The sequence below is a fragment of the Doryrhamphus excisus genome, chromosome 19 (assembly GCF_030265055.1).
Source record: "Doryrhamphus excisus isolate RoL2022-K1 chromosome 19, RoL_Dexc_1.0, whole genome shotgun sequence".
NCBI classification, from domain to species: Eukaryota; Metazoa; Chordata; class Actinopteri; order Syngnathiformes; family Syngnathidae; genus Doryrhamphus; species Doryrhamphus excisus.
In genome coordinates this window covers 4112739-4125569 of record NC_080484.1, presented here as the reverse complement: position 1 = coordinate 4125569, position 12831 = coordinate 4112739, and the positions used below count along the sequence as shown (strand labels likewise).

General features: G+C 41.6%; 1 protein-coding gene across 3 annotated transcripts in view; it reads left to right on the top strand.

Moving 5' to 3' along the window:
* Positions 1-369: 369 nt before the first annotated feature.
* The window catches only part of syk (spleen tyrosine kinase), a 31559-nt gene continuing 19097 nt past the window's right edge, over positions 370-12831 (top strand). The window contains exons 1-4 of one of the 3 annotated variants that reach the window (XM_058057264.1): positions 370-389; positions 1026-1169; positions 8370-8821; positions 9301-9461. In XM_058057264.1, the coding sequence (XP_057913247.1) occupies positions 1133-1169; positions 8370-8821; positions 9301-9461 (650 nt within the window). In that variant the 5' untranslated portion in view covers positions 370-389; positions 1026-1132. Of the gene's footprint in view, positions 390-1009; positions 1170-5662; positions 5834-8369; positions 8822-9300; positions 9462-12831 lie in introns of those variants that run through there. The other 2 variants (XM_058057265.1, XM_058057266.1) reach the window with 2 other exon arrangements.

Sequence of the window (12831 nt, the reverse complement as noted above, 5' to 3'; positions counted from 1 at the left end):
GTGGGTGAGCAATGGTGGTTGAGGAGAGAGGGGCTGGTCGATGCGTTACAGCTAACGAGCTGTGTCGTCGCCGCTTTAAGGATTTTTTGTGCACGTTCATGGAGTTATATTTGTGCCATATCTTTGAGGCATATTTTGAGCCATATTAACCATCAATAATTACGATGGTGTGCACACTGGATTCCTGGCTGGGGCTTGCTGCCTTGAGAGCTGCGAGGCTTATGGGCATGTTCAGTGGTCGCTCTCGAAGAGGAGTTCAAGTTCTCTTTTTCTTATATTATATTCTCACTTGTCGGTTGGCGACCCCTGGTGTAGAGGCATCGTTATTGACACATTATTGTCATGTGACTATCCCAGGACATGTCATCCCCAAAATGGCAGCGCTTCAGGTAAGATAGCTCATTGCCTTATCTTTTACCATGAAAGCTCATTTTAAAACCATAGAACAATTGTAATGATTCAATTGGATGTGATGTAAACTCTTCTTACAATATTTATTCAATTATTGTATATAAAATAAAAATGGGAAGATAAGATAAGATATGCCTTTATTCGTCCCTCAGTGGGGAAATTTGCATTGCACAGCAGCAAGAGTACAGAATCGGTTAAGCAGTACAAAATACACCTAAATATAACAAATATACCAAATATAATTGTCTTTTAAGTTTTAAGGTGTTATTGAAAACCTGACGTGACGTCTTTGTCATAGTAGCAAAAATGCTAATAAATCACTCAATAAATGTTGCTGTTTCAATTTGTTTAAATGAATACAATCAGTTCTCTACGTCAATTCAAAGTACATCTGTGCTCTACAACAAGTTCTTTTCAACAAGAAATACATTTACCACGAACAATGCAACATATAGTACATAACATGACAAATCAGTCGACGCGATATATATATATATTTTTAAATTAAGCAACACTGGCATCTAGTGGTGATGTTTGTATGCGACATACATGCTGTGTCCTCCATTTCTATTGGTCGCTTGAATGATGACATGGCTGTGTCTGTGGACCAATAGGAAGTGGTTTAGGAATCTCGCGTCTATGGGACAGGAGGATGAAGAGGATGGCGATGATGGGATGCTATTGGGATGCTAAGATGAATTCCACACAATAAGATACACAAATGGAGCAGAGGACCTTCGTGTTCTACGTTCCGTGGCGTGAGTATGACCTCCATAGCTTTTTAGATTTGACAAAGACGTCCAGCAGATGTCACTCATTCACCACTTTAATGGAGCACAGTGGTGCAGCTTGGCAGTTGGCAGGCTCGTGTCATTACAAGGAATCACACATGCAGTAGGTAAACATGCATATATTATACGATTATATCACCCAATAAAACAATATACATATATTTTCAGTGAATCTATTAATTTAAATCAATGTTTATTTACGTTGTTATTTATATTTATGACATTTTCACTTTCAAATTAATGTCATTGTCATTATTTCTTAAATTATGCAATAAGTACAGTCTTTCATTCATTATGAATGATTAATTCAAGGAAACTTTTTGCGGGCCGCAAGATGGACTAGCCGTTTGCATGTTGGCGACACAGTCAGTAGATGAGAAGAGTTGGATTTGAATTTCCATTTGCGCATCTCTGTGGAGTTTGCATGTTCTCCCCATTTTTGGGTTTTCTCCGGGTACTCCAGTTTCCTCCCACATTCCAAAAACCTGTTAGGTTCATTGGCCACTCAAAATTGTCCATAGGTATGAATGTGGATGGTTATTTGTCTACTATATGTGCCCTGTCTACTCTATGTTATTAATAGAGTTATTAAATTAGATTGATTAAATTAGAGTTATTAACATAATTAAATGGTTAATCAATTTTATATTAATGCCTGGTCAAAAATGTGTATTTTGCATGGTGATTTTGATAAAGTTTCACATGAGCCCTGATAAACATACATATCTTTTTTTGTTGGGATCCTTCCATATGCTTGTATTGGCACCAATACAAATGAAATCTTCAACATTAAACACTCTTCATTCATTCATTTTCTACCGCTTATCCTCACAAGTGTCGTGGGGGTGCTACCCCAGCTGTATTTGGGCGAGAGGCGGGGTTCACTTTGGACTGGCCTCCAGCCAATCACAGGGCACATATAGACAAACAACCATTCACACCCACAGTCATACCTATGGACAATTTGGAGTCGCCAATTAACCTAGCATGTTTTTGGAATGTGGGAGGAAACCGGAGTACCCGGAGAAAACCCACGCATGCACAGGGAGAACATGCAAACTCCACACAGAAATGGTCGAGTGCGGGATTGAACTCGAGTCTCCTCGCTGTGAGGTCTAACCACTCGTCTGCCATGCAGCCCCATTAAACACTCTTAATGCATAAAATAGTCATCAAACTTTTTTGTTCATATGATGCACACAGAGCAATTACCAACTTCATGCTTTATTTCCTGCCCTGTTCTCCTTGCACTGTGAGGCATTCAGGTGCACCCGTAATTGTGAGTGTTAAGAGCTAATTGTTTTTTATTTTTGGTCACCCTGTGACAATTGGTTACCCCACTTTGGGAACCTCGGCTTTAAAAGAAACATGCTAAATAACTGAAAACATTTTGGTGATGGCAGTGAATGTGGTCAATGACCTTTCACTTTCAGCCGCTGGCAGCAGAGCAATGGACTGTACGTCACCATATTGCTGCTTCTCACTGAGCAGTTCTGGGCAGGTCATATTTCATCATGCAAGATTTCTTTTGTGGCTGTGTAGATTCTAAGCGTGTTTTGTGCTGTGTTGGTCAATGTAATGATTTTCAACACTAGCCACCTACACATGGACCCAAATATTCCAATTGCATTTGGTTTATTTGCTCAAACGGAAAGAATGTAACCGTTATATACACCTCATTCCGAAAGAAAAGTGCCAATACCAATGAACATATAATGGGATTCCCAGGGGTGGAATATTCCTTTCCCCAATCCGATTGAGGTATCTTCTACTCGCTCAAACGGAAAGTTGTCAGGGTGCGTTCTTCTTTGTGGTGTTTTTCTTCTTCTGTTGTTTATTGGCGGTTGGCAAGCAGCTTTCGGTGTCCATTACCGCCATCTGTGGAACAGAATCTAAACCCTTCTATACTTTATTCATAAAAAGAAAATATATATCTATATAAAACCTTTCCCCAGTTTAATTACAAAATATTAGCAAGATTGAATAGAAATAGAAAAGATTCTTTCAGCGCATGCTCAGATATGATGTAACACGCAGCTCCAGACGTTCTTCGCTTTTAAAAATGGAGGCGAGCAATCGGCACTGGATTGCTGCGGAATGTTTGTTTTTGATCCAAACAAAAACTGAACGGAAAACTGGCAATATGGAGTTATTCCAACAAGAGAAAGAAAAACTCGGGGAAGTCGGTATCACGTGATGTTGATGTTTACGCTTTCCTGGGCACACCCCATTGACTATTCTGTTTGAATATGCCTTTCCATGTATACCATTGTTTTCGGAAAGGTCATTTGGAAAGAGGAAAAACTCCTCACGTAAACGTGGCTATTGACACGTTTAACTCTTCTTAAATTGTCTTGTAGTGAACTTTTAGTGCATTTGATGTGAATACTCAAACATTGGAACGTTCTTTGGTAAAAAAAAAAAAAGGGCTGCAAATGTACTGGAGCTCACGGTTTTCAAAGTCTAACACAGGATTTTAAAAATTGTCATGTGTCAAGGCTTTCACAGTAACGTAGCAGATTCTCGAAACATTCAACGAGGCAAGCCTGAAGGTTGTTAGATTTCTTTAAAAATAAAAACAGGACATTGTGGTTAAAATATTTAGTTTATAAATCAAATGGTGTTTTCTAAGTCAAACTGGTGTGAACACAAAGGGCTCCCTCGGAAGAAGCAAATGAATCTGTTGTGTTTTGTACTATTTTTCGCAACACAAATGAGCTGCAGCTCAGGATTTTCTGACGAATCCAGGGATAAACCTCTCTCATTTCCATCTCCCAATCATCTCCCTCATTCTTGGAAAACAGTCCTTTCAGTGCCTGATGTGGCGGAGCCTGTGGTAAATACCGCTGGCCATTTCCAACATGCATCAACAAACATGAGGAAAATTGGCAGGGATTGGCTGGTCATTCCCAGGGATAGAGACAGGCTTACACCATGGGCAGTGCATGGCAAGGTTCTCTATTACCCCTTTCCCACTGTGGCTCATTCAAAGCTGCTTCAGAGTCGGTTTCCAGAGCTTTTGTTTTCCATTGTCATGGCTTCACAGTGGGTTGTATTTTTTTGGTTCAACTCTGGCAAAAGCTTGCTGAGCTGAGAGCTGAATTATTTGCATAATTTTGTATTTCAGCCATTCAGAGGTGCTTTTGGATTATTGTCCTGTCGGCTGCAAATAAATGGCCGGACATTCCCCTTTAGGACTTTTTAAGGTAGACAGCAGCAATCATCGTCATGTGTATCGCAGCAAATCTTCCAGATCCTGAAGCAGCAACACAGCCCCAGACCATCACACCACCACAATATTTTGCTGTTGGTATGATGCGGCATTACTTTTATGGGACACACACCTTCCAAATAAGTTCAACTCTTGCCTCATCAGACCTGGGAGTATTTTCAAGATGGCAAAACTGATATGAGCTTTAATGTTCTTTTTGTTCAGCAGTGGTTTTAGTAGATGCAAATGAATTTTAGCCATATTTTCTTTTACTAAAGAGCTTCTAGTGTACCAATACAACAAAAAGTCATATGACCAATTATGCCAGCAACCTTTTAAGCACACACAACTAAATAAAATACACAACTTCGATGAAGTCAACTGTTTCCTTTATGAGATGTGAGAGAGCAAATACTGTCAGATGGTACTTCCTGAGTGGTAAACAGTGTTTGGCCATTGCACACACACACACACACACACAATTTGTGTTGTTGTTTTATGCAGGCTTGACATTATGATCAGCGCAGCGCTAACCCTGTGGGTTTATATTCTGTTTTGCTCATGTAGTCTTATAAAATGACTAAATATTTAAGTTTATCAATATCAGCAAGCTAATTATATGTAACGTTTGTCCAAGTGAAACCATTAGAAGACTTAGGAAATGTGTTCTATTTTGTGGTATACAGCTTCATGCTTAACTTAAACTCTTCAAGTCCCTGTATAGGAAACATTTTGGATTGTGTGGTTGTCATGTGACTATCCAAGGATATGGCTTCCCCACAATGGCAGTGTGTCAGGTAAGCTAGCTCATTGCCAAAAATGCATGTCTGCCATAAAAGTTCATTTACAATGAACAATTTCCCCCAAACTTCTCTACTCTTCTTACGATATTTCCTCAATTAATTCATTGAAAACAAGCTCGGAAAATATCACTATGACGCTTTTTGGCCTGTAGCTTTCAGCCTTCACATCAATTAGTAGTATTTTAAATGGCTTCTCTGTACAGTATTACTGCAGCATTCAAGTATTTTCCTGCTTATCTGGTGCATATTAGAATGTGATACTTTAACATGTTATAATTGTAATTATTCTACCATATGTAGGTACAGTGCTTTTTTTACTTTTATTGTCATTTAAAAAACAAAATCTGAATCAATATTGTGTGCAACAAAACAACGTACTGACTTTAGTAACTGTTGCCTTAAGTATTGCATATTACTTTGTGCGGCGGGGTTGTATTGTATGTTCTTATCAGAAAAAGGGAAGTTAGGGCATCTACTTGTCAAAGGCGTCTGAGAATAAGGAAGCTAGAAAGCGCCACCGAGCTCCGTCAAACGCCTTGATGTCTCAACGGCAAACGTTTGTCAGTTAGCAGCGGAATGCGAGCCGTCGACCACGTTGTGATGTGATTCTCATTCGTGTAAGTGTCCTTTCTTTCCTCCGCGATAAGTCAAATACTGTTTTTTCATCTGTGAGTTTTTCCTTTGCAGCTATTGCAATAAAGCAACAGAAAAGGAATAACTCAACCACTATGGAAACGCAGAGAAAAAGGACAGAAATGTGATCATTGTTATTACCTTTGATTACAGGAATTACGAGATTTGTCATCTTATTCTTGACATTCTTCCTTTTGTGAGTTGTGCCACAGAATAAGACCTTGAAATGGTTGATTTTAGCTTAACTAATTACTTGGTTGATTGTATTTCTTCATTGCCTGAAGGCAAGCCAATCAACAGGTGACCCGGCTCTCTGCCCTAAGGCTGCTTATCCTCACCAGGGTGACGGTGGTATATGCTTGAGCCTATCCCAAGCTGTCTTTGGGCGAGAGGCAGGGTACAACAACCATTCACCCTCAAATTCATACCTATGGACAATTAACCTAGCATGTTTTTGGAATGTGAGAGAAACCGGAGTACCTGGAGAAAACCCACGCATGCACGGGGAGAACATGCAAACTCCACACAGAGATTAATAGCGCTGATTCTGAAGTCTTTAATATCAGACCAGCCATTATCCATAGAGTTATCCAGTTCACAAAAAAAACTGTTTATTACAGGATAAACAAATATAAGATTGCGTGTGCTCACAAATGACCCCTAACTTCCATGAAACAGATTTTGGGCCGTGAAGAGCATTTGCTGTTTAGTGTGCTCTTAATAATAATAATAGTAATAATACATTTTATTTGTATAGCACTTTTCAGAATACTCAAAGACGCTTTGCATTGAAGAAAAATATAATTGAGTAAAAACAGTGCAGTAGACATTAAAATATAACATCCATACATTCATTAAGAGCTAAAAACAAGGCTAAAAGCGGGGCATCTTGTGAATAAAAATAATTAGTGTCATGTTGGGAAGTCCGCAATCAGTACTGTTCAGCGTTTGTCGGTTTTCTCTGTATGGTTATTTAATTTGCTGCAGTCTCTGTGGTGGATTTTTTGCCCAAAGAGTCTGTGGGCCTGTCTGTTTCTTTTTAGTGTGTGAATTTTATCTTATTGATGCTGTTGAGGTTTTTATGTGAGTTCCTGCGTACACTCGTGATCAAAAGTTTCCGATGCAAGAATTTACATTTTGAAGTCGAGCTTCAAAATGCAAAAAGAAGAAATGGGAGCGAGGGAAAAAAAGGAAGTAATTTATTGCAAGAAAACATTAAAAGTGAAATAGGCTGTTCATCAGCTGATCAAAAGTTTAAGACTACAGCCTTTAAAAGCCAAAATCAATGTCAATTTTCAGGTAGTCACACTGTCATTTCTGGTTGGCGAAGGCAGAAAAACTTTTGATCCTTGAACGCAGTCGGATTGTCGAGCTGCCTCTCACAGCGTGACATTGCTGCTGAGGTTGGACCCAGTGAGACAGTCATTTGAACCTTCTTCAAACATCCTGAGGGTTATGCAATGAAAAAGTCAAGTTGTGGACCCCAAATAAATGCCACCGGCCCTGACCCGGAGGATGCAATTGACTGTCGGTCAAGACACGGGACACAAGACCATCATGAGCTCAAATGAAGGTTGTTACTGGTGCCGGGTGCGGTCCACTGACCACCAGATGGCATCTGTGAGAGAAGGGTTTTCAGAAGAAAAGGCCTTGTCTTTCCCAACATCACGAAATTGCCCTTTGGGACATTGAAAGGTGGAAAAAAGTTTTACTCTCTGATGAGATGACTTCCAACGTTACTGGAGAGAGATCCCACCTGAGATGTTTTCTACACGGCACAGTGGAGGGGGCACCATCATGATCTGGGCTGCTTTTTCCTTCAGTGGAACAACAGAGCAGGTTGTACAGGGGCATCAAACGGCAACTGGCTACGGGGAGATATTGCAGGGGCATCCCTCATGACTGAAGGCTCTCGAATGACTGGCTTTTTCAACAGAACAACGCTGCACTTCACAATGCCCGCCTGACAAAGGACTTCTTCCAGATGAATGCTGCCATCAGTTCCAGACAGTGGATGCCCTCCGTGAAGCCATCTTCACCACCTGGAGCAACAGTCCCACTAGCCTCCTGGAAAATTTTTGAGCTGATTAACAAGATTGATGCAGAACATTTTTTTAAACATTTTTTAACACTCAGCTGATGAGCAGCCTATTTTACTTTAATTATTATTTATTTATTATTTTACATTAATGCTTGTTTGCAATTAATTGCTCACTCAAAAAATTTTTTGTTTCACTTCCATTTCTTCTATTTGCATTTTGAAGCTCCACTTAGAACCTTGTAAAGATCCAACAAATGCAAAATGTAAATTAAATGCTTGTTTCATTCGTTTTTCCAGTTAGCATGTTTTGTAGCAGTTACAAAAGGCAACAACTACTTACATGGTAGCTAAATCATCTTAGACTGGGCTTCTAGTAGTCATGTGACCCCATTGCTGTGTTATGCACTTTGCTTTTTCCACCAAGGCATTTAACGGGTTGTAAAATTGTATTATCATTGAATAAATGTTTTTTTTTTCAGGCATAGCTGCACCGTGTGAGTGGACCTTGCAAAGGCATCCTCAAGCCAAGATGGCTGACAGAGTGAACAGGCTGCCGTTTTTTTATGGCAACATTACCAGAGAAGAGGCAGAGGGTTATCTGCAGCAGATGGGCGTGGCAAGCGGCACATATTTGCTACGGCAAAGTCGCAACCACCTTGGAGGCTTTGCCCTCTCAGTGTTGTATTCGGGCCGCTGCTACCACTACACCATTGAGAGGGAATCGGATGAAACGTACGCCATTGATGGCGGGCAGAGCCACAGCAGCCCGATGGAGCTGATTGACTACCACGCCCAAGAGATGGACGGCCTCGTGTGTCGCTTGAAGCAACCCTGCAACCGGCCCAAGAACATGCAGCCCAAGGTGGGGCCCTTTGAGGACTTGAAGGAAAAACTGATCCAGGAGTATGTCAGGCAGACATGGAATCTACAGGTTGGTTTCAACACGTAACATCTAATCACAGTATATACAGTATATCATTCATAATAAATATGTATTTTTACAATATGCCCAGGGCCAAACAGAAAATGAGCTGCATCGCAAAAATGGCCGCATTTTAGACAGCCATTGTGTTTGCTGCTGATATGCATGGGAGAATGAGAGGAAAAAAAAGAACCACCAGATGAAGTGTGGCTTTTGCTTTGGCGAGATAATAACTCAGACCTAAAAGTGCAGTTGAGTGACACTTTTGTCTCAGAGTATATGACACTGTGGGTTTGGACCTTTGTCTGCATACAAGCATTGTTACTTGACAGTATAAGTGATAGATGTATTAGTATTAGTGATAGGTGTATACACGTAGTATAAGTGTAAGTACAAGTATAAGTGCTGAAAAGTGCATAAACAGACACACATTTGTGTGTTAGCCAGTTCAAATGTGTAAAGATGACTAAAGATGGCCGTGTGTGCAGGGTACAGCTCTAGAACAAGCCATTATCAGCCAGAGGCCACATTTGGAGAAGCTCATTGCGACCACAGCTCATGAACGGATGCCCTGGTTCCATGGCAAAATAACACGAGAGGACTCGGAGGCCAGGCTTCAAAATGGCCCCCGTACCAATGGAAAATTCCTGTGAGTACTTAGCTCATATGATTCCAATAATTGGGGACAGAAAAGTATTAAATCCACAAGGACTGTCAGAAAAGAGATCAGACATTTAGTACCTTTAGCCCCTTGAAATGGACAGTCTATCATTTTTATGGTGTAATGTGTGTAAGAAAAAAAACAAAAACAACCCACATGAAATAAATGTTATGCAGTTGTTCCTTACACTGCACTTCAAATATATTTAATATATCATGCTGTATTGTGGTTTAATACGGCCTATTAGTAAAAATATTCTGCATATTTAAGCAAATTTTACATGATTTCTTTCAGAAACTAAGCATTTTACTAACATAAAATGGCTAAATTAACTAAAATAAAAATTTAAGGCATTTGAAAGATGAATTATGATGATGATAATGATGAAATGTAATATTCTCCACTGAGTCAGTAATGTTACTGTAAACAGCAGACCTGATCGCCAGAACGACAGGCACAATAATAATAATATAGTCTACTGTTGTGGCCGTTATCCAACTAAAACTCAGTCCTGAACCCCCCAAGTTACTTCCTGTCCACACGTCAGGAACACATTTCTTGCAACACACACAAGCATGAGTTTTATTTAATGGCTGATTATGTCTACTATATTTGATTCTAAGACAATCAAGGCCGTATAGGTGTGTTAATTCATATTTAGAGGGCCCTAATAATGTTAAAACCTGCATTTAGAAGGACGTAAACAGTTTTTTTGAATGAAAATACTCCATTCATAAATAAGGAATCCTGCTTAGTGGAAATTCAATTATCACGGCCGGTTCTGGAACCAATTAATTGAGCTAAATAAGGAAGACTGTACAGTCATTTGTATTTGTAAGGGGATGAACTTCAGCAGGGAATTAAACACTTACCGTATGTTCTCCAATGTACACAGACGCCTCATGTCAGTTGTTTCGTGTATTAAGTGAACCAGGATTGAACAAAAGTGTACATTTGGCTTATTGTTATTATGAAATGGATTCACTTCAAAATGTACTTTATGAGTGTGTGGCACATAGTATAGAGTACATGTAAAGTACATGCTGCTCATTCTGCTAAGCGGTCGTGGTTGGCTGAAGAAACAGAGACCACACCAGCACACATATATATATACATATACAGTACATACACACATACATGCAGACCCACTGGTTTCCGGTTTGCAAAGGACTTCCTGAAATAGCCTTAAAAGAGGAAGAATGATGTGGCTGTTGGGTCTCTCGTGTCACCACCCAAGACTGTTTTACTTTAAACATCATAATCTGAAGTGCATACATGTTGTACTGTCAGTGGGTGGAATATTTGTTATTATTGTGACACAGTTTTGAGTGAATCATTCAGTGATTAAGATAGATAACAAATAGCAGGAGCATATTTATAGTCTCAAAAGAGGACACATATGGGATATAGTTTATACTGTTTTGATTCTGATCCGAATCACTGCACAAAACAACACATTTAGAAATGTACAGTGGTGTGAAAAAGGGTTTGCCCCCTTTCCAATTTGTTATGCATGTTTGTCACACTTAAATGTTTCACATCATCAAACAAATTTTCATAATAGTCAATGAGAACATAACATTCATTCTCGGGATCGAACAATATGTTTTGTTCGGGCCAATGCCGATTTTTAGCCGATGGCCGATTTTGCTTGGGCCGATACTTGTGGCCGATACTGCTTTTGCTGCCTCAATTTACATGAAAAAATTACAATGATAACAAATATCACAGGTCTCAAGTTTCAACAAATATTTATTTAAATGTAAACACTGAACACAGAAGGATTGACCTGGTCTTCGGTCGCCTAATCTGGTTCTTGGGACATGGAATGTCACTTCTCTGGTGGGAAAAGAACCTGAACTTGTGCGAGAGGTTGAGATATTCTGACTAGACATAGTCGGACTCACCTCGACCCACAGTTTGGGTTCTGGAACCAAACTCCTCAAGAGGGGCTGGACCTTGTTCTACTCTGGAGTTGCTGCAGGGGAGAGGCGGCGAGCTGGTGTGGGCTTATTAATAGCCCCCTGGCTTGGTGCCTCTGTGTTGGAGTCAGCCCCGGTGAATGAGAGAGTCATTTCCCTACGCCTTCGGGCTGGGGAAAGGGTCCTGACTGTCATTTGTCTTTACGCGCTAAACGGCAGTTCGGAGTACCCGGCCTTCTTGGAGTCCATCAGGGGGGTGCTGGAGAGCACCCCAGCTGGTGACTCCGTCGTTCTACTGGGAGATTTCAACGCCCATGTGGGCAATGACAGTGTGACCTGGAGGGGCGTGATTGGGAGGAACGGCCTCCCTGATCTGAACCCGTGCGGTGTGATGTTACTGGACTTCTGTGTGAACCACAGTTTGTCCATAACTAACACCATGTTCGAACATAGGGATGTCCATAAGTGCACTTGGCACCAGGACACCCTAGGTCGCAGGTCTATGATCGACTTTGTAGTCGTATCGTCAGACCTGCGTCCGCATGTTCTGGACACACGGGTGAAGAGAGGGGCTGAGCTGTCAATTGAGTCCAGGCTGATATTGAGTCTGAATGGGCCATATTCTGTGCCGCCATGACTGAGGCGATTGACTGGAGCTGTGGCCGCAAGGCGGTCGGTGCCAGTCGTGGCGGCAGGCCTCGAAGCCGATGGTGGACACCAGACGTCAGGGCCGCTGAAGAAGGAGTCCTATCGAGCATTGATGGCTTGTGGGACTCCGGAAGCAGCTGACAGGTACCATCAGGCCAAATGGTTCGCGGCTTCGCCGGTTGTCGAGGCAAAAACTCGGTTGTGGGAGGAATTCGGTGAGGCCATGGAGCACGACTTTCAGTCGGCCTCGAAGAGTCTGGCAAACCATCTGGCGCCTCAGAAAAGGGAAGCAGTGCCCGGTCCACTCTGTTTACAGTGGAGACGGGGGCTTGCTGACCTCGACTGGGGATGTAGTCGGACGGTAGAAGGAATACTTTGAGGCCCTTCTCAATCCCACTGACATATCTTCCATAGAGGAAGCAGAGTCTGAGGAGACATACGTGGACAGTGCCATCACCGTGGCTGAGGTATCTGGGGTGGTTAAAACGCTCCTCAGTGGCAAAGCTGCGGGGGTGGACGAGTTCTGCCCAGCCTCAAGGCTCTGGAAGTTGAGTGACTGTCTTGGCTGGCACATCTCTTCAACATTGCGTGGAAGTCGGGAACAGTACCTTTGGATTGGCAGACCGGGGTGGTGGTCCCCCTTTTCAAGAAGGGTGTGTTCCAACTATAGGGGGATCACACTCCTCAGCCTCCCTGGAAAAGTCTATTCTAGGGTGCTGGAGAGAAGGGTACGACCGTTGGTCGAACCTTTGTTACAAGAGGTCCAATGCGGTTTTCGTCCTGGTCGT